Source organism: Durio zibethinus, chromosome 28 (genome assembly GCF_047325235.1).
Source record: "Durio zibethinus cultivar Kanyao isolate XHJ-2024 chromosome 28, ASM4732523v1, whole genome shotgun sequence".
NCBI classification, from domain to species: Eukaryota; Viridiplantae; Streptophyta; class Magnoliopsida; order Malvales; family Malvaceae; genus Durio; species Durio zibethinus.
This window is the reverse complement of record NC_143189.1, coordinates 14,335,884-14,363,821: the sequence shown is the minus strand read 5'-3', so window position 1 is coordinate 14,363,821 and position 27,938 is coordinate 14,335,884. Positions and strand designations below refer to the sequence as shown.

Here is a 27,938-nt window from a genome sequence, read left to right as displayed (position 1 = left end):
AAGCATTCTAGTTTGCTTTGGTAAGTCTAGGACATACTTGCGCTGTGAAATAGAGATGCCATTCCTTGAGTGAGCTACCTCCATGCCAAGAAAATATTTGAGGTGTCCCAAATCTTTGATTTAAAATTCTTTGGGTATGAGGTTCTTTAGGTTGCTAATTTCTTCCACAGTCTCCAGTAAGAGTAATGTCATCCACATAGGCAATAAGAATGGCTATTTTTCCTTCATGTGAATGTTTGACAAACATGGTATGATCAATCTAGCATTGTGAAAAACCATACTTCTTTACCACCTTTGTTAGTCTATCAAACAATGCATGTGGGGATTGTTTGAGACCATATAAAGACTTTTGAAGCTTACATACCTTGCTAAAATTGTCTTGGTTTTTGAATCCTGGAGGGATTTCCACGTAAATTTCTTCTTTTAGGTCACCATTAAGAAATGCATTTTTGACATCTAGTTGGTGGAGTGACCAATCTAGATTTGCTATTAATGATAATAACATCTTGATTGAATTAAGTTTAGCAACCGGAGCAAATGTCTCCTCATAGTCAACACCATAAGTTGAGTAAATCCTTTTGCAACAAGGCAAGCTTTGAATTTGTTAATACTTCCATCTGCATTGTGCTTGATAGTAAAAATCCATTTGCACCCAACTGGATTTTTCCCTTTGGGTAGTTCTAAAATCTCCCATGTTTTGTTCTTTTCTAAGGCCCTGATTTCTTCCAAAATAGTCATCTTTCATTTTGGTTGCATGAGTGCTTCAAGAATATTATTGGGAATTTGCATATTGTTACCTGTTGGTTTCAAGTGTTTTTGGAATCGACTTAGATTCTTAGTTTTGCTTTGAAGGTGTACATTCTTCTAGATCCTTCTGAGTTTTATGTTTTCTCGAATAGACAATCAATTCTTTGTTTGTTTTTCCTTGTGTGGACTTTGGGCTTGGAGGATCTGGTCGGATGCTTTGGACATGAAAGGGAGTTTGAAAAGTATTTGGTGGTTCAATAATAGGATCTTCCTAAAGTTGATATTCTCGTGTGATTGGATTCTCCCCCTAAATGGCAGTTTTGGGAAAGTAAGGTTTATTTTCAAAAATAAGTAACATTCATGGAATGGTAGAATTTTTTTTTGTTACTGGTGAGTAACACTTGTATCCTTTTTGATTTAGGGAGTATCCGAAAAATATGCATTTGATGGATTTGGGATCTAATTTGCTTTGGTTTTGTTGGCTGGTAAGAACAAATGTAGATAGGAACCAAGAAGGGATTGGCACGGGCTTTGAAATTTTAGGACTCGAGAAGGCATTTTGTTTATAAGATATGTAGCAATAAGAACAGGGTCACCTCAAAAATGCTTAGGTACATGGGCAGTCATCATGAGGGATCTTGCAACTTCCAACAAATGTTGATTCTTTCTTTCAGCAACAGCATTCTGCTGAGGAATGTCAACACATGAACTTTGACGAATTATACCATGCTTCATTAGACATTATCCGAAAATTGAATTATAGTCTTCTCTCCCATTGTCGGCTCTTAACACTTGGATTTGTGTTTTGGAATAATTGGCTCACTTTTGATTTTTCCTTTATAAGGAATAACTAAGTAACGCCAGTGTGATCATCAATAAATGTGACAAACCATATGGAGCCATTAATGTTATTTAATCTGGAGGGACCCCAAATGGCATTGTGTATCATTGAAAAAGGATGGATGATTTGTAAGGTTGATTAGGATATGTGGTATGAGTATGTTTGGATAGTTGGTAGACTTTACACTGAAAATTGTTAGGATTTTGATTGAATAATGAGGGAAACAACCTTTTGAGGTATAAAAATTTTGGATGATCTAACTGATAGTGCCACAACATGATAGTACTATCTTTATTATTATTGGAGGATGAAGCTACACAAGAGGTCTTTTGATATTGTCTTTCAGAATCATTAGCTTTTAGGATATAGAGTCCTGCACACATCTTAGCATTGCCAATCATCTTCCCCGAGTCCAAATCCTAAAATTCACATATATTTGAAAGAAATTTAGTAGCACATATAAGGTCTTTTGTAAGTTTGTTTATAGACAGTAGATTGCAACTTAGATTTAGGACAAACAAAACATAATCAAGTGTTATCTCTTTGGAAATAATAACAAGACTTGTACCGGTTACTTTTGAAAGTGACCCATTAGCAATTCACTTTGTGAACTTTTCATGACATGGGTTGTATTTACTAAATACAGATGCATCCGCAGTCATATGGTTTGAAGCTTTTGAATCCACAATTTATGAATTTGATTTTTTTAGTTTTACACTCAAGGCACTTAGAAAATTACCTTTTTGTGCTAAAGAACCTATTCGAATAGGAGTGGTAATGTTCTGTAATGATTGGGAAATACAAACTCCGAGGATAGAGATAACCTTTGATGCCGGGCTCTCTTTTCGGCTGGTTATGTTGGACTCCGGGTGAAAAATTTCAAAGGTTCAGATCGTGCTTTGATACCATGAAAAAATCTTTAGAATAAAACTATTTTATTTTTCTATATTTTTCTTATTACAATGCTAGAATTGCATGAAAATATATAAGCTAAAAACTAAAGATTCTCAGCCTTAAGACCCAAGATTTTCATGCATTAAAACAGCTAATCAAAGGAGTAATTTACTCTCTACACATAATAGGAAAATATCTACTGGATTTGGTGTAATTACCCAAATCATTTTTAGAGACTTAACTAAAATAGATAAAGTCAACTTATCAAGTAATAATGAAGATTAGATTTTCATAGAATTGTTAGTCAATTGAACTTGTTGATGCTTGATTAAGTCCCATCCTAATTGAGAATGTTACGAGTTTCACATGTGGCCCAAAAGTTGCATGTAAAAACTTCTTGGCATGTCTGGCTTATGGGAGTGGCTATTCCATTACGATTCTATTTTGATGGATTAGCTATTCATGGTTGGGAATGATGCCATAGTACTGTTTTTCTCTTGTTCTTATGTAGCATACTGTTTTATTTTTCTTGTCTCAATTATTAGTGATTTGAGAAGGTTTGACACTTCTACTGGGTGTTTCAACCAAAATGAATATTTTATGGCTTTTTTTTTTTTTTGTCAAAATGGGATTGTTATGAACATACTTCATATGAATGTGCTAATGTCGCTTTTCATTCATTTTCTCTCATGAGATTATTAACGTAAAAATCAAACTTAATTTTGTTTTTTGCCAATGTGATCTTATAAAATTGTTTTATTGTGATTTTGTTTGTTATGGAGTAGCATTTTACTCTTCTAAGATGGTTTTCTTTGATTTATTCCAGAATTTTTTTTCATGTTAACCTATTTGTGCTATTTCAGTACCAGGTACACCAGTTGCATCGCCAGTTGCTAATGGTGATTATGCAATTGGGCTAGAACAACTTTCTTCAATGACCAGGGATCATAAGTTCTCTGTTCTTCAGCAATATGGGGGGGTAAGTTATCTATCAATGTAATTTTCCTCATTTTACTTGATGTTTCTTTTATAGTTAATTTGTGTAATTCATGGTGGGTTCCTTCATCAGGTTAAGGGGTTGTCAGGTGTATTGAGAACAAATTTAGAGAAAGGAATTAATGGGGATGAGGCTGATTTGTTAAACCGGAGGAATGCATTTGGATCAAATACATATCCACGGAAAAAAGGAAGGAGTTTCTGGGTATATTATCTGCTTTTTAGTCCTTATTCTTTCTTCCTTTCTTTCTATTCTTTCCATTATGGTAGAAATTATTGGTTACTGGTATTGATACCTATGCCTTTTGGCAGAGATTCCTTTGGGAGGCATGGCAGGATTTAACCCTTATCATATTGATTATAGCCGCTGCTGTGTCATTGGGCTTGGGAATAAAGACAGAGGTGTGATTTTTCTTCTTAGCATTGTATTACTAATGTTTGTATCTTGGGAAGTGGTATCCTTGCTAGGATGTTAAGTCCCCCCTTCTTTGGGGTTTGAAAGTTCTAATGATTATGATTATGCCTTTTGGCATGACTAGGCACTTTGTTTTATGCTATGAATTTTTTAAAACCAAAGAAGATAAAATGTAAAGGCAGTAGAAGTGCTAAATATGTATATGGTATGAGGAAGCGGGAGTGTAATTTTAAATTTTAAATTTTTTTTATCATATCTTAGCTCTACTTCACATGATGTTGTGAATGAATTGCAGTGTTCTGAATTTTCTATATTTGAATTTTGCAGTTCTTAGGATGTAAAGCATTATGATGTTTGTTTCAAGCATATGTTGACACTATGGTTTTTAAAAATCATTCTCTGGCATATAGATATCATTGCATGTTCTTTTGGTATGTGTTTATTCTTAGTTCACAGGTTCCAAAGTGAAGAAATCTATTTTAATCTTATTCCACTCAAACAAATTATCAAATACAACACTGCTTCTTTTTCTTACACTTGAACATTTCTGTTCCCCTGCTTTTCTCACTAATAAGTTATTACCTTTTGTTGGTTGTCTTGATCTACTTTGCATTGACTTCGCTTTTTCTTTGTTTCTCTTTTCTTAGTTCTTTTGTTGCCCTTACTGGTACTTATCCCTCTTTTTCCCTTGTTTGTTTCATTTTTTTAATTGATATTCTTTCTAGGGTTTGAAACAAGGATGGTACGATGGGGGCAGCATTTTCTTGGCTGTTTTTCTTGTTATAGTTGTTACGGGTATGAAATTTGCTTAGTCTCAATAAATAGAATGCAAGTAGTATTTCAGTCCTGTGTTCCACTGTAGCATCATGTAATCTTTTGCCTTGCTTCTATATTGTTAGTGCTTTTATGAGCAAGGTAATTGTTTTACTGGTAGATAATCCATTTCTAACTTTCTTTTTTTACTTATTTACTAGCTACCAGTGATTATCGTCAATCTCTTCAGTTTCAAAATCTAAATGAGGAAAAGCGAAATATCCAATTGGAGGTGTGTTTATGACAACGTCCATTTCTTTTGTCACCTTAAACTTTGGTTTATATATATATATATATATATATATTTTAATATCCTTTCAGGTCATGAGAGGTGGTAGAACTGTGAAGATTTCAATATATGATGTTGTTGTTGGTGATGTTGTGCCTCTAAAAATAGGTGATCAGGTAGGTCATTCAGTTTTTTCTTCAGGGCATTGATATTGATGTGCATTGGACTAAATAATAGTCGGATGCTTTGGTCAGATCCCGGCTGATGGAATCTTAATTACTGGCCATTCTCTAGCGATTGATGAATCGAGCATGACTGGAGAGAGCAAGATTGTAAGTTGCTTGTTTTGGTATTGCGGTTATCTAATGCTCAGGCTTCATTGTATTTAAGTACAAGGTTTGTTGTAGGTTCACAAGGATAAAAAAAAACCATTTTTGATGTCTGGCTGCAAAGTTGCAGATGGTGTTGGTACCATGCTGGTAATTTATATCTCACTCTTTTCTTTCCTTGGTGCTCATGTTATGCATTTTGATGATCACTGGTAATTTATTAGTTCTATAGGATGATGTTTGCCATGTCCACTGAACTTTTTAGTCATTTCTTGTTACAGAGATTGTGGACAAATACTAAGAATTAGTATGTGGTTTTGTTTTTGCACTGCACTTAGGCATTTCTAATCATTGCTTTATCTGTCTATTATATGGTAGAGAAGCTGTAAAGGTTGTTTTCTGATTTGGGAAAATGGTTCTTTTTATATTTTAACTCTGATTTCATTTATGTTTCAATTCATTATCTGATGAGATTCTTGTCCAGAGATAGTAGTTCGAGAAAGATTGTTAGTATTGCTTTATGATTGCCAACTAGATTTTGATTGTTTGTGTATGTGTTGCTACAAATTTTTTGTTGGATTGAAAAAAAGTTTTGGTTGATCTACCAATGTACAAGATTTATGTGATGAAGTGTAGAATACTGTTTTTTTTTTTTTTTTTTTTTTGGGCAAAGAACAGCAAAATTTCAACAAACTGAAGTACCTAATTTGGTAAGCTTGACCTGTGGCACTTGATTGTCCATACCTTTATCCCTTTAGTAGGGAGTTTGTCTTGAGAAGAGATGGACCCTTCTGTAGATTCTGATCTTTGTTATCTCTTTCTTCACTGTATATTTGATCTTTCCTTAACAACCTGGATAGTTTAGCCGAGTTTACTTTTTTACTTTGAAATCATTGAAAAGTCATCTTTCTTAAATTATTTGTAGGTGACTGGTGTTGGAATCAATACTGAGTGGGGACTGTTAATGGCAAGTATCTCAGAGGACACCGGTGAAGAGACCCCTTTACAGGTTTCAGCTTTATGTGCCTTTGCAGTACCTAGTTCCGATTGGTATGATGCATCTTAAACTTATTATTCATCACACACTATAGGTACGCCTGAATGGAGTTGCAACCTTTATAGGCATAGTTGGGCTTGCTGTAGCTGTTTCTGTGCTTGCTGTTCTTTTGGTCAGGTAAGTTAAGAATCAGTAAATTTTATTTCCTGCTAGATGAATTGGATGTCATCTAACATCTTACCATGTGATTGATTTTCTAGATACTTCACTGGACATACAAAAGATCCAGGTGGAACTACACAATTTATCAAAGGACACACTAAGTTTGATGATGCATTTAATGATGTTGTTAAAATTTTTACAATTGCTGTAAGTACAAATAGTCCCTTAGGTCATGTTTGGTACAAATGGGGAATTATGTAGTAATTATTAAGGAATAGAATAGAGTGAGAATAGAATGTAAGGACTATTACATTGTTTGGTTTATTAGGATGGAATACTTCTATACTATTATATGATGGGGAGAAACTGAGTATGGTGTCACTTGTGACACCAACACGGTTGGCCAAATTACCGAAAAAACAAATTAGTAATAGTAAATAAACAAAATTAAGGATATAATGTTATTTTACCTTCCTATAAATGAGGACTTGGGTCTCATTTTTTCCTTTGATTTTGATTTTTAAATTTCATATTTCCACATGTAATTAAAAACTGGTCATTTCTTATTTTAGGTGACTTCTTTTTACCTTCCTCCTATTTTTCCTGTGTGCCAAAATCTAGTTAGGAAGATGTTAATTTGTTTAGTTGGCATAATACCATGGAATATGGAATAACGAACAGAAAAAAAGACCATTTTACTCAAATAAAATTATAAATGTTCTTTTATAAATTTTTATTTTTCCCTCTATTTTTTCTTCACCTTCCTCTCGCTAGGGCCAGATCTAGTGGCTGGTGCACTATTTTGGTACTGCAAAAGGCCAGATCCAGTCCCATGTGTGCCTTAACAGTGCAGCCACAGGTCGCAGATAGGCACAGCTGACAGGCGCATCTTTATGGTGTTGCAAGGGCCCAATTTGGCTGCAGGCAGCCAGATTTGGCCTCTTAGTGTGCCTTTGTGGTGTTGCCAGTGCCAAGTTTCGCCACTAGTGTACCATTTAGTTGCTCGTAGAGCTAGACAACCATGTTTGGCCTTTTCTGCTTGGCGTGCCATTGCAGGGCTGCCGCAGCTAGACAACCATATTAGGCCGCTGATGTGGTTCTTTTGTTTTCTGGCCACCAGTGGTGGTTGGGTTGTTACCATCTGCTGATGTTGCCACCATATTATATGAAAACTCAATATTAAAAATCCTTTTAAGTTTAAAATTATCCACAAATTAGTGTTTCTGTTCGTAATCCAGTAATGGCTAATACCATGGGGGAGTGGGGAATAGTATTCCAAATTTGACTAGTATAGACTCTGTGACTGGAATAGCAATAGCTATAAAGTGAACCAAAATGGGAATGACTGTTTCATCTGAAATAGCACTGGAATGGAATAGCTATTCCCATGAAGCAAAGAGGATGTTAATATTTTTATGTTTATTTAACAGTAAGTCCAAGATTTCCTGACTCTGGAGTTGTTTAGGTAACAATTGTCGTTGTTGCTGTGCCTGAAGGGCTTCCTTTGGCTGTTACCTTAACGTAAGTTTAAGTCACAGCTTTTGATTCCTCCTGCACTAACAATTAAGCTCATGCTGTGGAGTACATTTTCCTACACTTTTCCTACTCTTTGATTCATGGTTTTGTTCTCTACTTGAACTTTTACAGCCTGGCATACTCAATGCGGAAGATGATGGCAGATAAAGCTTTGGCAAGTTCATTAATTCTACTTTTTAAATGTTTTGCTTCCATGATTGCTTATGTATCAAAGTTTCCTAGTTTAGTAGCATCTTTATCTAACAGACATAGATATACAGGTGCGTCGGCTTTCAGCATGTGAAACCATGGGCTCTGCAACAACAATTTGCAGTGATAAGACTGGAACATTGACTTTGAATGAGGTTGGTTCTATATTAAAGAACATGGATGCTTCTGAAGTTGATTAGAATCAAATATTTTAAGACCAAAAGACTGGGTATCTTTTATGTGATTATAGCTATTCTCATGTAAGGATAGAAGCTGATCCTCCCTAGTCTATCTGCCTTTTGTTTTCACTACTATGATTTTTGCATTCTATTTTCACACTTGGTAGATGGGGAATTGTCTCAAAATATGCTGGGCTCCTTCCAGTTAGAAAGGGAGCTACAGGAGGAAAGTAGCAACTAAAGAAAGCATAACAAAATTACTGCTTCCTTTCTTTTAAATGAAATAGGGTTAGGGCTTATATAACCTTATTGTTCTAATATTCTTCTCTAGTTCAAGTTGTAGTTAAAATGTATGTTAGTAAGCCTTAAGTCTAAACTATTTGGATTCTACTAAATAAATCATTTTCTACTATTCCACCTTATTCATGGTCATACTTTCTGAATGGCGTTGGTCTACCAAATCTATCCTTATTCTTCACAACCTGTGGTTTATGTTCTCCCTCTACCCCAATTTATTTCTATGCATATTAAATCACTTTTACGTTCAAGTTTTTTCTTATGTCTTTGGTCTATGTGTTTAAACCTCTAATTATTCTTAGTGTATCATCAATAGGTGCCATCCCTATGTTCTTAAGAATGGTTTCATTTGTTATTCCATTTTTCTTCCATTACTTCTCAACATTCTTATTTCTGCTACACTATCTTATTGCTATCTGTATCCTAATTGCTTAACGTATCCAATCATACACATAGTTGATTTTCTACCTATCATTTCAACTATTTGGTATCTAACTATCACCTTCATACAGTATGCTTACTTCTATGAACAATAGCCTGTTTGTTTCTTCTTATGGATGATCCGTCTTAAATACTGAAAATTATGCTCCTAGGGACTTCTTGACTAGCAATTCTCACTCAAATTCTAATTCATATCTCTAAACTTACTAAATTGCATCCCATGCATTTAATATTAATTTTCATCAATGTAAACAGGCACTACATGTAAAAATTTGTACAATAGTGATGATATAAATATATATGAATAAAAATACACTTGATTGCAATATTTTCTTCCCTATCTCACCTCAATTTTTTATCCTGTCTTATGATTTTGGCTACATCATTGACAACTTCTTCTTTTTGTGCCTTATCTTTTTTCCTTATGCATATTTTTATCCTTACTACATGGTGTTGCCTCATCAGAATTGCTACTGTTTGGTCAAAATTTTTCACATGGTTTTTTCAAGAAGTTTGGCTTTTTTAAAATTGTTTAGCTGTTTCTATTTTTTAGTTGAGTTATTTGAAAGCTTTTAGATATCAGTCTGATTAACTAGTATCACAGATGACTGTTGTTGAAGCTTTTGTTGGCAAAAAGAAGATAAATCCACCTTCTGATTCTTCCCAGTTGCACCTATCAGTTGTGTCTCTGTTGAGTGAAGGAGTTGCACAGAATAGCACAGGCAATGTTTTTGTGTCTAAGGTAAGATTAGTTCCATGATTTATTCATCTAATTATTTATGCTAAGGTCAAGAAATAATTATTCATGCGTAAGAAAATATTAGTTTTTGTCTAAGCTTAACTGTTTTGCGTAGGAAATGACTGCTCCTCCTATAAAATATTGGTGTGTGTGATTTTTGGAAGTGGTCTAAGTGATGGTTAATGTGTTACTAAGAAGCATTTTTCTTCCTATTGTGTCATACAGTTTCCTAATGGAAATGTGTTTTGTTTTTTTCCCTGTAGTTGTTGATTCAATTGATTAGATTTGATTTGCTTAGTGTCATATTTTCTCAAGTATCTACATTTTCCACTACTTTTGTAACTTATAAATTGGTTCTGCTGATTACCTTTATTATTGCTCATAAGTTACAGGAAATCTCATTGAATTACATTCATTTTTCCAGGATGGTGGTGCTGTCGAGATTTCTGGATCTCCCACGGAAAAAGCTATCCTTTCCTGGGCGGTAAAGGTACCCTCCATAACTTGTTCCATCATTTACTTTAGATTTTGTTTATACATACTAGTCATTGAAAATTGTGGTGCAGCTGGGAATGAAATTTGATGTTATCAGATCAGAATCCACCATTCTTCATGTTTTCCCTTTCAACTCAGAGAAAAAGCGAGGCGGTGTTGCATTACAACGGGTAGCGGCTTCAGTCTCATTTCTTGATGCTTTTTGACTTTGTTGATGCTTCTATAATGGAAAGATTTAAAATGCAATTATCAAAATTAACTAAACAAATTACATTCTTTGTTCATGGCTAAAACTCTAATGACCTTCTGAAACAATCGATGATTTCTCTCCTGGGAATATTTACATTACTGTGCATGATTGTTGTACAAACATTGGATGTATATTTGAGCACTTGGACAGAAGCATCTCAGTTATTTCCTCATTTTTCTTCTTTTGTCTAGGAAGATGAAGTTGGTCAAACTTTTGATGGACAGGTTTCTTAAGTGTGAATTTAAATAAAAAAATTTTCCTGCCTACAACGCCAGTTTCTGGTTTCAAACATATGAAAGAAAATTTTGGCCTCTTTTAACTCTGGTTCAAATTGTGGTGAATTCTGATTGTCAGTTGCAGTTGATGGTGTCTTGCTGTATGAATTCATATTATTGTTTTTTTTTTTTTTTTGTTACAATTCATATCATTGTTAGCCTTATTTCAAAATTTAGTTGTGCCAAAAAACATTCGTCAAACCATGTAGAGTGACAGATTTTAATTTTAGTTTATATTCATTTCAGACACCGGTGAATTTGAATGTTGGTGGTCATTAATGATAGTCTACTAAATGAATTCATATACTATTAACTGCATGGAATCAACATTCATTGGATCTTGTGAAGTGACAACATTTTCGTTCCAATTTATAATTTGTATTTGTAGTGTATTGTTGGACTGGACTATGGACACGAATGCTAGAAAGATTTGTTGTCTAGAACTTCTTGACTTGGTTATAAAGGATTGTCTTTTGTTTTATTTGGGTGGTGGACTGGGTTAGGAGCTAGCTAAACATAGGCTGGTGTATTATTTTGTATTTTGGGAGTTATAATCTATCTATTTATACTAAAGCTGAAAAGTAAGTCCTTAAAAATTTTTTGGAGAAAAACTTAAGAGGAAGAGAAGAAAGGAGAGTGAAAGGGGTGGCAGAAGCTTGAGAGGTGACATAGGGAGAGGGAGGGGGGGGGGGGGGGATATGCAGGATGGAAGTCTGGTCAGTTTAGGAAGAGGAAGGAGAAGAGAAAAAGAGAGGGACAAAGAGAAGAGAGAAGTCTTATGGGGGAAGACTAATCTGGATCCCCCATGCCCGACTGTGCTGGGCAGAGCTGGATCAGCTTGCCTGCTGTGCAGATAAAGGTGCGAGCCAGATATGTCCCACTCATCTGTGGGAATGAAGCAGGGATAAAGTAGAAAAAATGAAAAGCCATAAAAGAAAAGAAGAATGGAAAATAGGTTCAATGGGTTTTGGGAAGAAAAAGTGGTTCAGTTGGGTGAGAAAAAATGTTTGGCGTTTTATTTTTTGGTGAAAGGAAAAAGAACAACAAAGGTGAGAAAAAAGAAAAAGGGAAAAGAAGAAAGAAAAAGTGACAAATGAAAATAAATATGAAAAATTTATGATTCTAATTGTTTCCTATTTTCCTCTTTTTCCCTTCTTTAATTTTTCTCAGATTTCTTATATATTTTCCCATCAAATGTTTATAATTAAAAAAAGATAGTGAATAAATTTTTTTATTGATTTATAGTTTTAAAAATTATAAAAAATTTTGCCTCCATGGCAAAATGCAGTGGATTTCGTAGAATTTATTGATTATTCTGCCTATGTATGAGATATGGATCTCTTATGTGATCTGTGGAGTTTTGGCCTAGGAAAACAGTGATTTCTTAGCTGCTCTAAATATTTAACTTGCCTATGTAGTTTGATGCTTCCTTCATCAAGTGTTTTTACTTGACGGGAGTATTGCTGAAGTGTCGGGTTCAAGTGCTTTTTGGTAGAATTTAGTTAAGTTGATGCAGATCATTAAAAAAATGTTTTTTTTTTTTTTTGCCTAATATTTTAAACTTGCAGGAGTATTGATAATAATTTATACAATGTCCTTTACTAATGAATTTTTTCGATTTTCTTTATGGCAGTCTGATTCTGAAGTTTATATACATTGGAAGGGAGCGGCTGAGATAGTTCTAGCCTCATGTTCTGGATATCTTGATTCAAATGGTTGCCTGCAATCCATCAATGAAGATAGGGTTAGTGACTATGTATATACACACATGCCTACGCATGCACGCATGTTCTTGAAAATTCTCCTGGGAAAAAATAGGTTAAAGGAATTTCCTTCTCATTTCTGTTACATGCACTCGGTCTCCAGAATTAACTTTAGCTTTAGCATTTTTACCACTCTTAGGTTTGCTGTATACGTAAACCATGCGTAAATAAACAACAACAACAACAAACAAAGCCTTATATTTCATAACTCTGAGTTCGACTGTATGAAAGGCCTAAAGGAATCATGTTAAGTCGTCGTTTTGAATTTTCTTGCGCTACTCATTTTTATCAACAACAACCTTTTCATCTACTTTCTTAATCTTCATATCATTTTCTTGTGACTTGTATCCACATCTTTCGTGGTCTACTTCTAGAAGTTTTGGTCTCCTAAATCTAAAAGCTCATTTTTTCTAATTGGTGCATAGATAGGCCTACGTTTTACATGTCCAAATGATCTCAAATGGTCCTCTCTTATCTTTTCCTCAATTCGGACTACCTCTAATTTTATTCGAATTTCTTAATTTCTAATTTTTTCTTTTCTAGTCTTATCACACATCCAAGCATTCTCATCTCAGCTACACTTATTTTCTTCTCATGATGTTTTTTAATGGCGCAACGCTCAGTTCCATATAACAACACAGGTCTTACAGTTCTTTTATACAATTTCGCCTTTAACTTTAAAGGCTTGTTGCAATCACACAACATAGCTGACACACTTTGCCATCTCTCCCATCTTGCCTGAATCCTATGATTTGCATCCCTTTCTCTGTTAGCATCGCTCTGAATAGTTGATCCCAAATATTGAAAATGACTACTTTTTGGTACTACGTCACCATCCAACTTAATCACGCTAGCACTAGCACTTGTTTTCCTTTGATTACTAAACTTATATTTCATATATTCAGTTTTAGATCTACTCAATTTAAAGTCTCGAGACTCCTGTGTATGCCTCTAGTGTAAAGCTTGCTTAAATACATTATGAATAATCATTGTTCATTGCCAATAAAACCTTGCATAAAATAATTAGGAAACAAAGGCTGTCTCGTACCCAGAAATAAATTGCTTATTCCATAACAAGTCTACAATTTGCTATCGTATGATTGAAAATTAGGACTTTGTTGCCACTGTTCCTTCCAGAATTAAATTGAACTATGTGATCATTATTTTTTTACATAATTATATTAGTATTATATATTTGTACACAACAATTTGTAATTGTTTCTGATTCCTGAATTGCTTTTATCTATTTCATTATTATTGCATCAAATAAATTATTTTCTGCTGTAAATTTCTTTGACATGCTGCCTATTATTTATACCAGTTTCGTGGTGATTGATATGTTTCAGTAACAGAATTGCATATTTTGGTAATCTGTGTTGAGAAAATTATGCAAAGCATCAGTTCTCTCTAACCATAAATAATGGGCAATGACTCAATATCAGCAAATGCTTCATTTTTTATGTTTATCCCCCTTGTGCAGGAATTTTTTAAGGCTGTTATTGATGAAATGGCTGCAAATAGCTTGCGCTGCATTGCCCTTGCATACAGATTGTGTGAAAAGGAAAAAGTTCCTGCTGATGAAGAGGGCTTCAGTGGATGGGTCTTACCTGAAGAGAACCTTGTTTTGCTTGCTATTGTTGGTATAAAGGTACAGATGTTTTTTAGTTATAGTATGAATTCTCCACTTCTTTTACCAAATGGTATTTCTACAAATGAACTTATGCCAAGTGGCCTGAGTGGCAGTGCAAAGCTTTGTGTCAAAGGTGGAAACAACTCCTCTTTACCATTTAAGTGCAACATTTTTTTATGAGATTTATCACTAAACAAAGCATTTCATGCATGCACATGTAAGCAAGTAGATCTGTTGTTAGAAACAAAATTACTCATTGAAGTTTAGTAAGGTAGATTGATTCTGCACAAAAGAAAAAAAACAAAAGGAAAAAATTAGCTATGGTCTATTTAACCTTTATGCCATGGAATTTCTCCCTTTTTTCCCCCACTTTATAACGTTATTGTGCGCTTTGTGCCCCATAATGATTGCCTCTTCTATCTTCTAATTGTTGAATATGTTCCTTTCACTAAATGTTAACACTTAAAAAAATCATTGTTCAGACTTTGGTCGATGCAAAGAATTTACTCACCCATCAGTGGTTTTTGCTTATAAGAAAAGAAATCTTACATATCCTTTCATACAGGCCCTCTAGTATGATGAGAAATATGCCAAAAATAAATGGAGGAATGCTCCTGTTATTATATAATTACCTATTAAAAAAGGTGGATTTCCTTATACACTTATAAAAAAATATTTTTTATACAGCTGCACTATAATATTCCATTTCTTCAAAATTATTAGTTTGTATACATTTTTCAAATTTGATTTTATTTTAATTGCCAAAATTTTAGAGTTCTTGTGTTTTCCTCTGTAGAGATAGTGTTTGGAAGCTTTCTTCTTTAGATTTTATGTGCAATTGAACAAAAGCATCCCCTGGGTGGTTTGCCTTTTTTGTTCAATTATTCGAATTAATCGTGAATAGTCCTGCTTCATTATGAACTGGATTTTTCTGCAAATGCAACTGCTGCCTGTTTTTAGCTAATATAATTCTCACCTGCAGGATCCTTGTCGTTCATGTGTTAAAGATGCTGTGCAAATATGCATGGATGCTGGTGTTAAGGTAATTTCGATGGCTTTGTAAGATCAGCTTCAAAATTTATTATATCTTTGGTGCCTAGCAATGCTACTTTTATAGTGTTCATAAGTTGAATGGTCAAGTTTTCCATTCCTTCTTTGGTTTTGAACAAAAACTTGATTTTTTTGATGAATGATAATGCTTTATGCTAAACAACGCACAGCTATTTATATATATAATATGATTAAATTAACTGAAAACGTCGAGCCATATAATTTTGAATCTTTAGGTACGTATGGTTACTGGAGATAATATCCAAACAGCAAAAGCAATAGCTTTGGAGTGTGGGATACTTAGTTCTGCTGAAGATTCTGCTGAGCCTACCATCATTGAAGGAAAGGTGTTCCGTGCCTTGTCTGAAAAAGAAAGAGAACAAGTGGCCAAGAAAATAACGGTATCTGTTGGCTATAATTTCTTGATTTTATTATTGCCTTATGTTCCTGATAACTTTTCTCAAGTGTCAGTTACATATTTTGTTGATTCAAACATGAAAAACTGGCTAACTGGGAGTGTTTTGTAGGTAATGGGTAGATCTTCTCCAAGTGACAAGCTTTTGCTTGTTCAAGCCTTACGTAAGGGAGGGGATGTTGTGGCTGTGACTGGAGATGGTACCAATGATGCTCCTGCACTTCATGAGGTTTGTTTTTAGGTTAACTTTGTTAGATTTATTTATTCATTTATTTTTCTTATAATGATGATGCTTGATGATGCATCTTATATGAACTACGCATTGGCTTAGTATCTATGCGTCCCCTTAGTATACTTGCATATCCACTTTCATACTCATTTACAATTGCCAAATTGTCTACCCTTTTTACAATACAATAGCTTCGTTATCAAATATGGAGAATAGTTATATTGCTTTCTACCAGCTATGTGAACTATCACAACAATTCTCTTCCATTCAAGCAGCTTTGCTCCTAAATATAATGAACCCTTACTCTGCCTCTGGTACTGCATGGTGACTACACCGTGTCTTCCATACCCTAATTTGCTTATCTCCCCATTTTTTGTTTTTTCAATTAAATGTTGATTGCTTTTTTACTTTTTCTGTATTTTAGGCAGATATAGGTCTGTCTATGGGTATTCAAGGGACTGAAGTTGCAAAAGAAAGTTCAGATATCATTATACTGGATGATAATTTTGCTTCAGTTGTGAAGGTTAGTACATGTCGCATGCTTTCACATAGATATTTTGTTTCCTGTCTTCCTGTATCCCACTGCTGGATTTGAGGAAAGGCTTGTATCAAATTTCCAGCAATTGAGGTTCAGCGTTGTATCCTTAATGTAGGTTGTTCGCTGGGGTCGTTCTGTCTATGCCAATATTCAGAAGTTTATACAATTCCAGCTTACAGTTAATGTTGCAGCTCTTGTAATCAATGTTGTGGCAGCAATATCCTCCGGTGATGTTCCTTTAAATTCAGTGCAGGTACAGCTCTTTCTCTACTCATTCAATGTCCCTACATCTCTTCTGTTTCAATTTGACTATATTCAAAAGTTTAGACCTTAATAAATGTTCACTAATTTTTCCAAAAAAAAAAAAAAGAGTTAAATAAAAATGGTTAAAATACCCAAAATTACCCTGACTTTTTGCTCTCCCATGAAATTTAGTTTTCTGGTTAACTGTCTGACATATCGTTGAAAGTTTTGCCTTTCACATTAGTGCCATAGTATCATCATAGTGGGTACGAATAATCTATGGATTTCTTTTGTCCTGAGCATCCTTGGTGGTGTGTATTTTCTAAATGGGTTGGTTCCATACTTACCAGGAACGTGGTGCATCACGGTTCCTGATATGGGAATGGGAACCAGGTGTGCTATTTAGCTAATTTTGTCATATGAGGGGATAGGCTTAGCTGGTAGCTATTTTGTGTCGGAGTGTGTGGTAAAGTAGTTTTGGGTCGCCAATACTTTTGACTATTAGTGATTGGCTAAATGTTCAATTTAGGACTAACTGTTTGGATGATTGCCCAATTCAGGAGTAAACATATTATTTTATACAAATAAAGATTAAACATTATCAACTTATAATAATTTAGGATATTTTTAAATAGAAATAAGGCTGTAAAAGATATGCACAGTTAAGTTGGCAAAAGACAAATTTGACTGCTGACTTGGGAAAAAAAATTAAATTTGACTGCTTACTTGGCAAAAAAAACAAAAAGGTCAAATTTGCTTGGTGAACTTATGAAGACGTAACCTTTTTCTTTTAAAAGAAAACTTTAAAACCCATTTTGATAAAATTCATGAAAAAAAGTAACTTATAATAAAAAATGAAAAATGAGAAAATGCTAAGGCCACAACAGTTAATTAGGGTGAGGATGATGGCGATAAACATGAGTAAAAACAAGCATCAGTGAGTCACAGTCAAAGCCCCTTTCGCGGGGTAGAGGAAGAAATAGGAAAATGCAAAAATTTTAGATCTCAAAAGTCTCAGCCCATCAAACTTTCATCTCTATGATAGATTCATTAAACCAATCTAAAGAAAGAGGAAAATGCAAAAAACCAAAATCTCAAGAGTACTGCATAGCTAACACTGGTCAATGCCTAGTCATTGCACCCTATGGTTAAGCAGTAGGTGGAGGTGGAACTGGTATTGCTGGCATTTGAATTAGACTGTTGCCACCACCACCATTGTTTTGCCATGGTCTCACAGTGAATAACACCACAAACAAGATCACCAGCAAAGTATGATAGGATGCACAACAAGTCCATTTATAGGTATTTTTCTGGTAATTCCTAGTTGTTTGCAACCGCTCATTTCGGGTATTTTTTAAGTATGGTAGTTGTTTTTTGGTAATTCCTAACTATTGTTTCTAAGTTTTTAAATTTGGATGGAATAAGAGGTGGATTTTTAGACGAACATGGTTTGACCAATTAAATTACATAACCACTATCACGTCACCAATAAATGATATTTTTATTTGCCACCTTAGCAAATATGACATGCAAACTAAATATCATTCTATTTAATGGCGAGTGTTGTTCACTTATATTATTTCAATAGGAAAAGTCCTTATTTAAAAAATGTCGAAAACGTTTGATCCTAATTTGGATTAAGTAAAAGGTTTGATCCTTAATTAAAAATTACCCAAAGTTTAAATATTAAATTGAGCATTAAGCTGTTAGTGATTATAAGCAACTTTTTTTTAAGAAATAAATGATTTTAATTTCATGTTGGCATTGAAGAGGGAGAGAAGTGGTTTTTCTTCTAAAAGATTTAATGTACTTTTCTTTTTCTCTAAAATTGTAAATAGGATTTTCAAGTGTCAATTCACAAAGGGCTTTTCATGTTCTAATAATGGGTATTACAGCTTAAAAGCCTGAATAACATTTATTCATGTTTTGACGAGGGGAATAGACAGCAGAGTAAAATTCTGATTTTATTTAATTTTCTGGAATTCTTTTGGGGGCATAAACTATAACGAGCTGTTCACTGATAACTTTTTCATTCTGTATCTGTCTGTATGTGGTTATGAAACTTTAAAATTTGTGGAGTTTGCATGTCCAATAGAATTCATACTTCATGTTGTTTCTGTTGGGGCAAAGAAGGGAGAAAAGGAACTTGTAGGATAACTTATTGTAATTTGTTCAGCCTAAGGAACTATGTGCATTTAAATGTTTCTTTATGATGACCAAAGTTGAACTATTGAATTCTCTTGGTACAGTTACTATGGGTTAACCTGATTATGGATACTCTTGGAGCACTTGCATTGGCTACTGAACCACCAACGGACAACCTTATGCATAGGTCCCCAGTTGGCCGAAGGTTTGAGCTCCTTTGCTCATGTGAATATTACATCATGTACTTTGATTGTAGAATTCTAGCTTTATAATTAGTACCACTTGTGGTAACATAGATATGGCAACCATCTACCAGATTTAATTATTGATTAAAATTGAGATATGTATCGTGGTGTTCTTTTAAAAGTCCTTCAGTGTGATTGTTCTATCTTTTCAACTTATCTACTCTTTCTGGCATGTCTAACAACTATGATCTGGTTTAATTTTAAAAATTTGAAATAGAGTGGATCTTTGAATAATTTGAATGCTTCTACAAGCATAAATACTAGTATATGATTAAAAAGGGCTGAATGTACCATTATTTAGTTGATATTTAATGGTCTTGTGGATGTTTTATTTTCTCAGGGAACCTCTGATTACAAACATCATGTGGAGGAACTTACTCATACAGGTACCTGGGTCCTTACCTTATGACTAATTATTTTCTCCTGTTAACATTTCACTTGTCATAGCTTTCTATTCTCTTGGAAGTTTATTTGATTGAGAGTTATTAACTCAGACCACAGTCTGGGAAATGTTGCTTTGCGATTCCCTGTTCTCTTATCATCTTTTCACATGTCATTTCAGGCTTTATATCAAGTTACTGTCCTCCTAGTGCTCAATTTCGCGGGCTTGTCCATTCTTCATTTAAAGGATGATGGTAACAGGAAACATGCTGTTGAAGTGAAGAATACTTTGATATTCAATGCATTTGTCATGTGTCAAGTAAGTACTTGATGACAAGTGTGACATTCTGGGGTCAATTCTTGATTTTGCTGGTATTAATTTTATGGTTAATTACACATTTGGTACCCAAGCTATGGTTAAATTCTTGATTTGGTACCTTAAGTTTAAAAAATTAGCAGTTAGGTACTTGAGCTTTGCTTTCATCCACTAGTTTGCACGAGACTTACATGATGTTTGGATAAACATTAGTAAAAAAAAGGAAAGGAAAGGAAAGTAAAAGAAGGGAAGGTTTTTTTAAAGGAAAGAAAATAATATATGTATCATTTGTTTGGATAGCTAAAATTAATAAAAGAAAAGAAAGTAAAAGGATCCTAACAACTATTGTTTGGTTAAATAATGAAAAAGGAAGGAAATGATTTATTATATTATTTTTTTCGATTATAACCTTTGATAAATTTTGTTTTTGCTATAACATTTATATGTTTATGTTAACGTATTCCATGTTTTCAATTTTCCTTTATTTCTTCATAAAAATAGTCTTAAGTGAAATTTATAAAATTCATAAAAATGAGAAAAAATTAGAAACAATAAATTTATTGGTAAATGATGTTTTGTATTCTTAGTATAATTTTGGAGTTCAAAATCATATACTTTTAATTTAGAGAAATTAATAAGGATATAATAGTTATTTTATATTTTAAAAGTTTTATTCTTTTCCCTTCTATTCTTTTTCCCTCAATTTGGGGTAATTAAAAAATGAAGTTGAGTGAAATCAAGGGGAACTAAGCATACTTTCTTTATATTTTTATTTATGTTATATACAAATAAGGGAAAGGATTATCCATTTCCTTTTGTTTCCTTTTCATCCTTTTCCTTTCTCTCCCGTTATATCAATCCAAACATGTTGTTAGACCGTTAGTCAAATGTTGACACATCCAAAAACAACCAATAAAAACATGCCACATGTCTAACCATGTCAACATGCCACTAACATTGTTAGGCTAATGTGCAAATTGATGGAAGAAAATAAAGTTAGAATACTTAATTGCAAATATTTAAACTTCAAGTATCAAATCAAGAAATTGACTATAGTTAGGTAGCAAATATGTAAATAACCCTTAACTTTTCATTGGTTAGATTAAAGGTCTTCTTTTGTTCTAAATCTTATGTGCGAAGAGTATAAATTAATGCTGAAGCATACCTATTTAAATCATTTCTGCATGTAGTGTAAAACCTAAGTTTGGTAACTGTTCAAATCACAGATATTCAATGAGTTTAATGCTAGAAAGCCTGAAGAAATCAATTGCTTCAAAGGAGTGACTAAAAACTACCTCTTCATGGGAATAGTTGGATTTACATTCATTCTTCAGGTGATCAATCATCTTTTCTTTTCTTTTCTTTGTCTCTTTTCTCCATGGGTTATTCAATTTTGTTTGTAGATTTTTTACTTGGTTTACTCAAGATGCTAATTCCAAATCTTTCTTAGATAATCATCATCGAGTTCCTCGGAAAATTTACCTCAACGGTGAGACTTGATTGGCAGCTATGGCTTGTATCCCTTGGCATTGGCATTATCAGGTAGGCTCTCTTGGTCTCTTGCCAATTTTAGTCATCCAAATACCTTGATAGTGTCTCGGAATATCCATATTACTACATGATGCTCATGCTAATTGATGTGAGTTAAGATGGGGCACAACTCAAAGTTCATTGGCAAAAGGGTTATAAAAGCTTTTAAACAAAAAATCAATAATCATTTAAGTCCCTAAGATTATATTGCAATCAATCATAGTTGAATTTTTTATTTAGGATCAGTTGAATCTTTAAACATCTATTTTCACTCAAATGAACTTTTAAACATCTATTTTTACTGAACTCTCAATTCGATGGAAATGGGTATTAATGATTAACCTTCTCGTATAATAAAGACTGAATTGATGAAAATATATGTTTGAAATTTTATGGATTGTAATAAAACTATAGAAAGTTTTTACCCTTTAACCAAGTTTTTTTTTTTTTTTTTCATTTATTAAATGGTTCATTGCTAGAATGGTTTAAGTTTGGAAATTAGCCAGTAGTTTTTGAGTCTCAAGGTTCTAAACTATCCGATATTTAATTAGTTTGGCACATAACTTGCTTCACTAACATCAGCAGAAATAGAAAGGGGGGGAAAAAAAAAAACCCTTCACTGACTGCTGTTATTATCTTTTGAAGCTGGCCTCTAGCGATGTTGGGAAAGCTGATTCCGGTTCCCAAGACCCCATTGGCTGCATACTTCACCAAGCCATTTCAACGATGCAGAACATCTCGGAATGCATGAATTTGTTGCTTCTGTTGTTCCTTGTAACAAGTAAATTTGACAACTGGAGAATTGCTAAAGCTTGTATATAAATAATGCTACAGCTCTCTTAACTTCAGGCAAAACACACACACACACACAATAAGACGATCGCTTATTGGGCTGAAGGCACTCATTTTTATAAAATAATTTATAATAAGGCAAAAGGATTTCGATCCTTTCCTCTCACTGGGTTGTAAATGGTATCAAAGCTTGTTTATTGTAAGTATAAACTATAAAGTTGTAATTACTTTTCAAATTGAAAGATCTATTCTGTTTTCTATATTATAAATTTATCTTTACTGTGCTTTTATCTTTTAAAGCTTGTTTCATGTTTTAAAACTCATGCCGTGAATATCTGTGGTTATTTGTTGGAGTTTGTGGGCTAGGTATGTCTTTGTTATTAGGCGTTTGATAATCTAAAGCAAAATATCAGAATTGGTCTTAAAGCACCTTAAACATGGAGCCAACTATAAAAGATAATTTTATCTGTAAGGATTAGGTTTATAATCATAATTTACGTATAAATCTTAAATTTGAATCTAATAATGTTTCTTTTAGTTGTATTGTAAATGGTTTAATTGATTTTTTTTTTCATAAATTATTTATAAAAATGGATACTTTAGAAGATAAGATAGATATTATTACTGATAAAATAGACCAAAGATCGTCTCAATCAAAACAATCTTTAGGACTTGCACTTTTGTATTATAGAAATATTATAATGAATAAAGGCAAACCCTCATCTTTCTAAGCAAAGGTGAAGCAAGAACATTTGGACTTTAAATTTTATAAATATTTAATTGAAAATTTTAAAGTTAAAATGCAAGCAACTCCAGACCCGAAACAATGGATTGAATATTTGCAAGTTATTGAAAACCTTTAAGAACATAAAAGAATTTTTCAAAAATATAATTATCACTATATGCTAAAGTACAACACAACCAGTGTTAGTAGTGAATAAGAAGAAATTATAGAAGAAAACTTTGAAATTCTTGCTACTAACCTAGTAGTAAAGAAATATCAAGATTCTTCAGATGAAATCACATCAGAAGAAACTTCTAGTTCTGTAAATCAATCAGATCCAGAACAATCAAACCCTAATATTCAAATAGAAGATAGAGGTAAAAGAAAAGTTTCAAAAATATCTAACCCAGATATTGATGATCTTCTTCGATTTCCTAATTATCTAGAATATTCAAAAATTCTAGAACAGCATAAACCTCACCTAAAAAAGGATGAGATTAAACAAACTTTTGAAACTGACCAAACTAGCCAGGTAAAACCTGAAGTCCCTGTTATAAATTTGTTAAACAAACGAACTATTGTACAATGTGGCACTTATTTGGATCTAACAAGAGTTCCTCTAAAAGATTATAGCAAAGCTATTGATGATTGGGCGCAATCCTTGTCTATTGTAGTAATAGGATACAAGGATTCATGGAACAAAGAACGTTTCTTGAATTATTTTTGTGAAACATGGCAAGGAGACGTCTTTCAATTCTTCAAAAAATGGGAAAACACCAAGCTTGGAGAGACTAAAAAATAATCTCTTTTGGCAGTAGGTAATATTCTTTAACTTTTGAAAGATTTAACTCAAATCTTAAAAAATGAGTTTTGTAGGAGTACAGAATCACTAGATCCCAATAAAAAAGCTCAATTTTTTCTTTCAAGACTTAGATTATGTAATATTCAAAATTTTGATGATTTTAGCAAAAGATATATTTCTGAATATCAAAAATTGAATGAAGAACATTCAAATTTTTGGTTAAATCAATTTTTTTTTAAACTTCTCTCACCATGGGATGAACTTTGTTTTCAAAATTATAATACTTATTTAGAATTAAAGCTCAAAACTTCTAATGCTGCAAACCCCAACATAAAGTTATATGATACTCTTGAAAATAAAATACCCTATGTCCAAAGTCAGATTACAGAATACTGTTTCAAGCTCAAAGCAGCCAAACAGGTAAAATCTAAACTTAGATACAAACAACGTACTAAGATTTTAGAAAATGATTTAGAATTTGGTTGTGATAAACAACTATATAAAAGAAAATCTCATTTTAAAAAATAAAAATATTTCTGGAAAAAATGAAAGCTAGAAAAAATTGGTAAATTCAAAAAGCCTAAAAAAAGCAAATTTGTTGTTAAAAAGAAGAAAAAATCTTCAAAACAAACTTGTAAATGTTTTATTTGTGATAACAAAGGTCATTATGCTAATAGCTACACTAACGAAGGGAAAAGTGCTAAGAAAATGATTAAAAAACTTGAAGAAAATGCTCTTCAAATTTTATTTGCTGATGAATTATCAAATAAAGAAATTTTTTATGAAGTTTTTTTTTAAACAGATTTAGAATAATCTGATAGTGAGTCAAAGTTTATCTTTATGATAAATACAAAATCTAACCAAAATACTGTTTAAAAAAATTTTGCAGCTTCTACAGGTACTAATCAAGCATCTGAAGAAGGTATGGTTAAACTTAAAAATATGATGAGAAAAACTCATCATATTTCTGAAGAAAAAACTAAAGAATTACAAATGGTTTCAAAAGATGAAATTTATAAAACAAATTATTTCAAAATATTTCAACTATGGGTAAAACGTCATGTTGAGAAAATCTCAGGTGACACAGTTGCAAATGACTCTAAACAAGGGTTAGTTTCTATTCCTCTTTTTTCAAAACAGAAAATAAAATTTTTCTAAAAAAATACCCAAAAGTCAAATATATTCATATTGGCTTGATTTTGATTACTATAAAACCTTTACTTTTACCTACTAAAGATATTCCTATAATAGCTATTTTAATGGACAATTATTTTAAAAATGCAGTTAATGCCATAATTGGAGGAATCCAATCCAATTTAGCTGCTGGAGTAGTTTTTTCTAAAGTTAAACCAAATTATTTTATTTCTATTTTTGATGAAAATATTGAAAAATGTTTGTCTTCGAATCAAAATGAACAATTTTGATTTTGAAGAAACATCACATGACCTTTCAATTAATTAGTCAGCAATTTACGAATTTACTAATATTACTTCTACATCTATCAAACATATAAATTCTCGTATTATTGAGATTTTTGAACCAAATAATTTTGACTCAGAAATCAAACCCAAATTGTTAAACCTTGAAGATTTATCTATCCAAATAGGATGGTGTCTTGAAGATATGTCAGAGACTACTTCTAAAAAACAAAAAGTTAATAGTTTAGAATTTTTCTCTTTAAGAAAAAATTTTTATTTTAAAAATCCAAATGCATCAGCCCGTTTTAATCCAAATCTGGTTTTACCACCTCAAATATTTTTGAACAATATAAAGATGATGACACAAAGAGTATAATTAGTTATCAATCTTTTTATACTCCTAACATAAGTTTTTTTTTTCAGGATTTCATAGTACAACCAGTATAGGAAATCTGTAAAAATCAAACAGTATTAGCCATATAGTTAATACTCAAATTTTAATTTTTGCAAGAGATAATTCATCTCAGCATCTTTCAAGTGATAATCAATCACAAAAAAACTTATTTTCATTCAGTTAATTATGTTTTAAATAGTACTACTTCTTCTAGAAAAAAATCCAAAAGAAATTAAAATGTTTCATTTTATAAGTAATTTTAAACTTTCTTCTTTTAAAGTAATTCAATTTTCTAATAAAGATATATATTATACTTTTGTGAAAGGTGATTTTCATTTTCAAGGCTATAAACCATATAGTCTAAACATATTATTGGACATTGGAGCAACAATCTTAAGTTGTCGAAATAATGCATTGCCCTTAAACAAATAACAATCAATGAAACATCCTATCATTATAATAGGTATTGATGGTAAGGAAACTATAGTCGAATATAAAGCAAAAAATATTCTTGTTTATTTTAATAATGTTAAGTTTGTTATTCTAAAAATATTATGCTTTCTTAATATGCATGGAGATATATTACTAGGAAATAATTTTATTCGTACTTATGTACCATTTTCTATTTCAATGACTCATGTTACATTAACAAATGATAAACAATTAGTTGATATACCTTTATTATAAGAACATGAGCACATTTGTGATAAAAATTTTCAACCAAAAAGTTTAAAAACAACTATTGTAAATGCTATCAATGAAAAACATTGGTTATATAAGACTTTGTAGGAAAATTTCGGTGAAAAACCATTAAAGCTATGGAGCAGAAGTGCATGATATTGTGAATTAACTCTTATCAATACAACAAAGATCATTAAAGTTAAGCCCATGATCTATACCAAACAGGATATAGATGAATTTGAAGTTCAAATCTTAGAATTGCTAGATAAAGGACTTATAGAGCTAACTACAAGCCCTCATTCTAGCTCAGCTTTTATGGTAAGAAACCACTCAGAGACAAAAAGAGGTAAACCTAGAATGGTTATTAATTACGAGTAATTAAATCAAAATCTTGTTTTTGATGGCTATTTTGTTCCTCGAAAAAATGTTTTATTAAATTTAGCAAAAAATGCTAAATATTTTTCTAAATTTGATTATAAATAAGGATTTTGGCAAATCATGCTTAAACTTGAATTCGAATTATTAACAACATTTAGTGCATCTATAGGCCATTACCAATGGATTGTAATGCCTTTTGGTTTATGCAATGCACCACAAATATTTCAGCATTGGATAGACAATACATTTGGCAAACATAAACAATTTTGTTGTGTTTATATTAATGATATTCTTCTTTTTTCTAACACTCTTGATGAGCACAAGAAACACCTGAATATTATTGCTCAGGAATTTATACTTCATGAAATTATTTTGAGTCCCAAAAAGGTAAAACTCAAAAAAATTGAAATAGAATTTCTTGGATTAAATCTTTCTGCTAACGGTCTTATATTGCAAGATCATATTATATCCAAGATTAAAGATTTTCCAAAAACCCTGAAAAATATCAAACAATTTCAACAATTCTTAGGAATATTAAACTATGACAGGTAGTTTTGTAAAAATCTTCTAAAAAGGAAAGTGTTTTACTTAAAAAACTACAAAAAAACGTAGAGTTTGTCAGAACAAAAGTTGATTATGATATTATTAAACAAATAAAATCATAATTAACTTATATTCCAAAAACCTATTGTTAGCTTTTTAGGTGAGATGGTGATCCAAGAAGGGGGTGAATTAGATTTCTCCAAATTCTTCCCAAACAATGATTTTAATATAGTTGAATGGAAATTAAAACAATAAGCACTTTTGATGAAAATATAATGTAAACAATAACAATTAATGAACCTAAAATCAAATATAAACAACAATAAATTGTAAGGAGATAGGGATAGAGAAATCAAACATAATGATTTATAGAGGTTCGGTCCTTCTCCACAAGGCACCTATGTCCTCTCTTCTTGATTGTCCACACCAAGGCTTCAATCCACTACTCTTGAATTGAAACTACAACCTATCTTTTTCTTTCTTAGGCTTAAGATAGAAACCTCTACCTTTTGTAATATTTTACACAATCTCACTATAAAGCTCTCAAAAGGATACTTCACCTCTTGTTCTCTTTCACCCTTGTATATCAAAGGTAATTTTGCAAACAATAGAACAACCTTTCCAAGGCTAAGTGTTTGCTAAGTTTAAGTACAAGAGAATGATGAATGAACAACAAATATAATTTGGATACAATAAATACAAAGATATGGACTTTGAAGCTCTAAAAACTCTTGATTCTTTTAGAGAATGAAAATATAGTTGATTGGCTCTTACTCTCTTGATTTATCAATCTTCTTGGTGTGTTGGAGTGCCCAATTTATAGAGAAATCGAAGAAGTAGCTGTTGGGGATGCTTGGGAGAAGAAAATAGTCATTGAAAGCATGAAAAAAATAGTCG

The 27,938-nt window shown here is 32.4% G+C and overlaps 1 protein-coding gene across 7 annotated transcripts in view; it reads left to right on the top strand.

The window, feature by feature from the left end:
• Positions 1-22,370, top strand: part of ACA9 (autoinhibited Ca(2+)-ATPase 9) — a 28,203-nt gene extending 5,833 nt beyond the window's left edge. For 5 of the 7 annotated variants that reach the window (XM_022867874.2, XM_022867871.2, XM_022867873.2 and 2 more), the window contains 30 exons: positions 3,346-3,461; positions 3,552-3,683; positions 3,791-3,880; positions 4,619-4,688; positions 4,868-4,938; positions 5,028-5,111; positions 5,190-5,267; positions 5,343-5,414; positions 6,190-6,273; positions 6,356-6,438; positions 6,522-6,630; positions 7,889-7,944; positions 8,071-8,113; positions 8,220-8,303; positions 9,670-9,807; positions 10,229-10,294; positions 10,371-10,469; positions 12,458-12,568; positions 14,068-14,235; positions 15,200-15,259; positions 15,504-15,668; positions 15,795-15,911; positions 16,336-16,434; positions 16,565-16,702; positions 18,942-19,042; positions 19,423-19,468; positions 19,645-19,782; positions 21,006-21,113; positions 21,230-21,321; positions 21,955-22,370. In XM_022867874.2, coding sequence (XP_022723609.2) covers positions 3,346-3,461; positions 3,552-3,683; positions 3,791-3,880; positions 4,619-4,688; positions 4,868-4,938; positions 5,028-5,111; positions 5,190-5,267; positions 5,343-5,414; positions 6,190-6,273; positions 6,356-6,438; positions 6,522-6,630; positions 7,889-7,944; positions 8,071-8,113; positions 8,220-8,303; positions 9,670-9,807; positions 10,229-10,294; positions 10,371-10,469; positions 12,458-12,568; positions 14,068-14,235; positions 15,200-15,259; positions 15,504-15,668; positions 15,795-15,911; positions 16,336-16,434; positions 16,565-16,702; positions 18,942-19,042; positions 19,423-19,468; positions 19,645-19,782; positions 21,006-21,113; positions 21,230-21,321; positions 21,955-22,060 — 2,924 coding nt within the window. In that variant the 3' untranslated portion in view covers positions 22,061-22,370. The remainder of the gene's footprint in view (positions 1-3,345; positions 3,462-3,551; positions 3,684-3,790; positions 3,881-4,618; positions 4,689-4,867; positions 4,939-5,027; positions 5,112-5,189; positions 5,268-5,342; positions 5,415-6,189; positions 6,274-6,355; positions 6,439-6,521; positions 6,631-7,888; positions 7,945-8,070; positions 8,114-8,219; positions 8,304-9,669; positions 9,808-10,228; positions 10,295-10,370; positions 10,470-12,457; positions 12,569-14,067; positions 14,236-15,199; positions 15,260-15,503; positions 15,669-15,794; positions 15,912-16,335; positions 16,435-16,564; positions 16,703-18,941; positions 19,043-19,422; positions 19,469-19,644; positions 19,783-21,005; positions 21,114-21,229; positions 21,322-21,954) is intronic. The other 2 variants (XM_089756973.1, XM_089756972.1) reach the window with 1 other exon arrangement.
• The last annotated feature ends 5,568 nt before the right edge of the window (positions 22,371-27,938 follow it).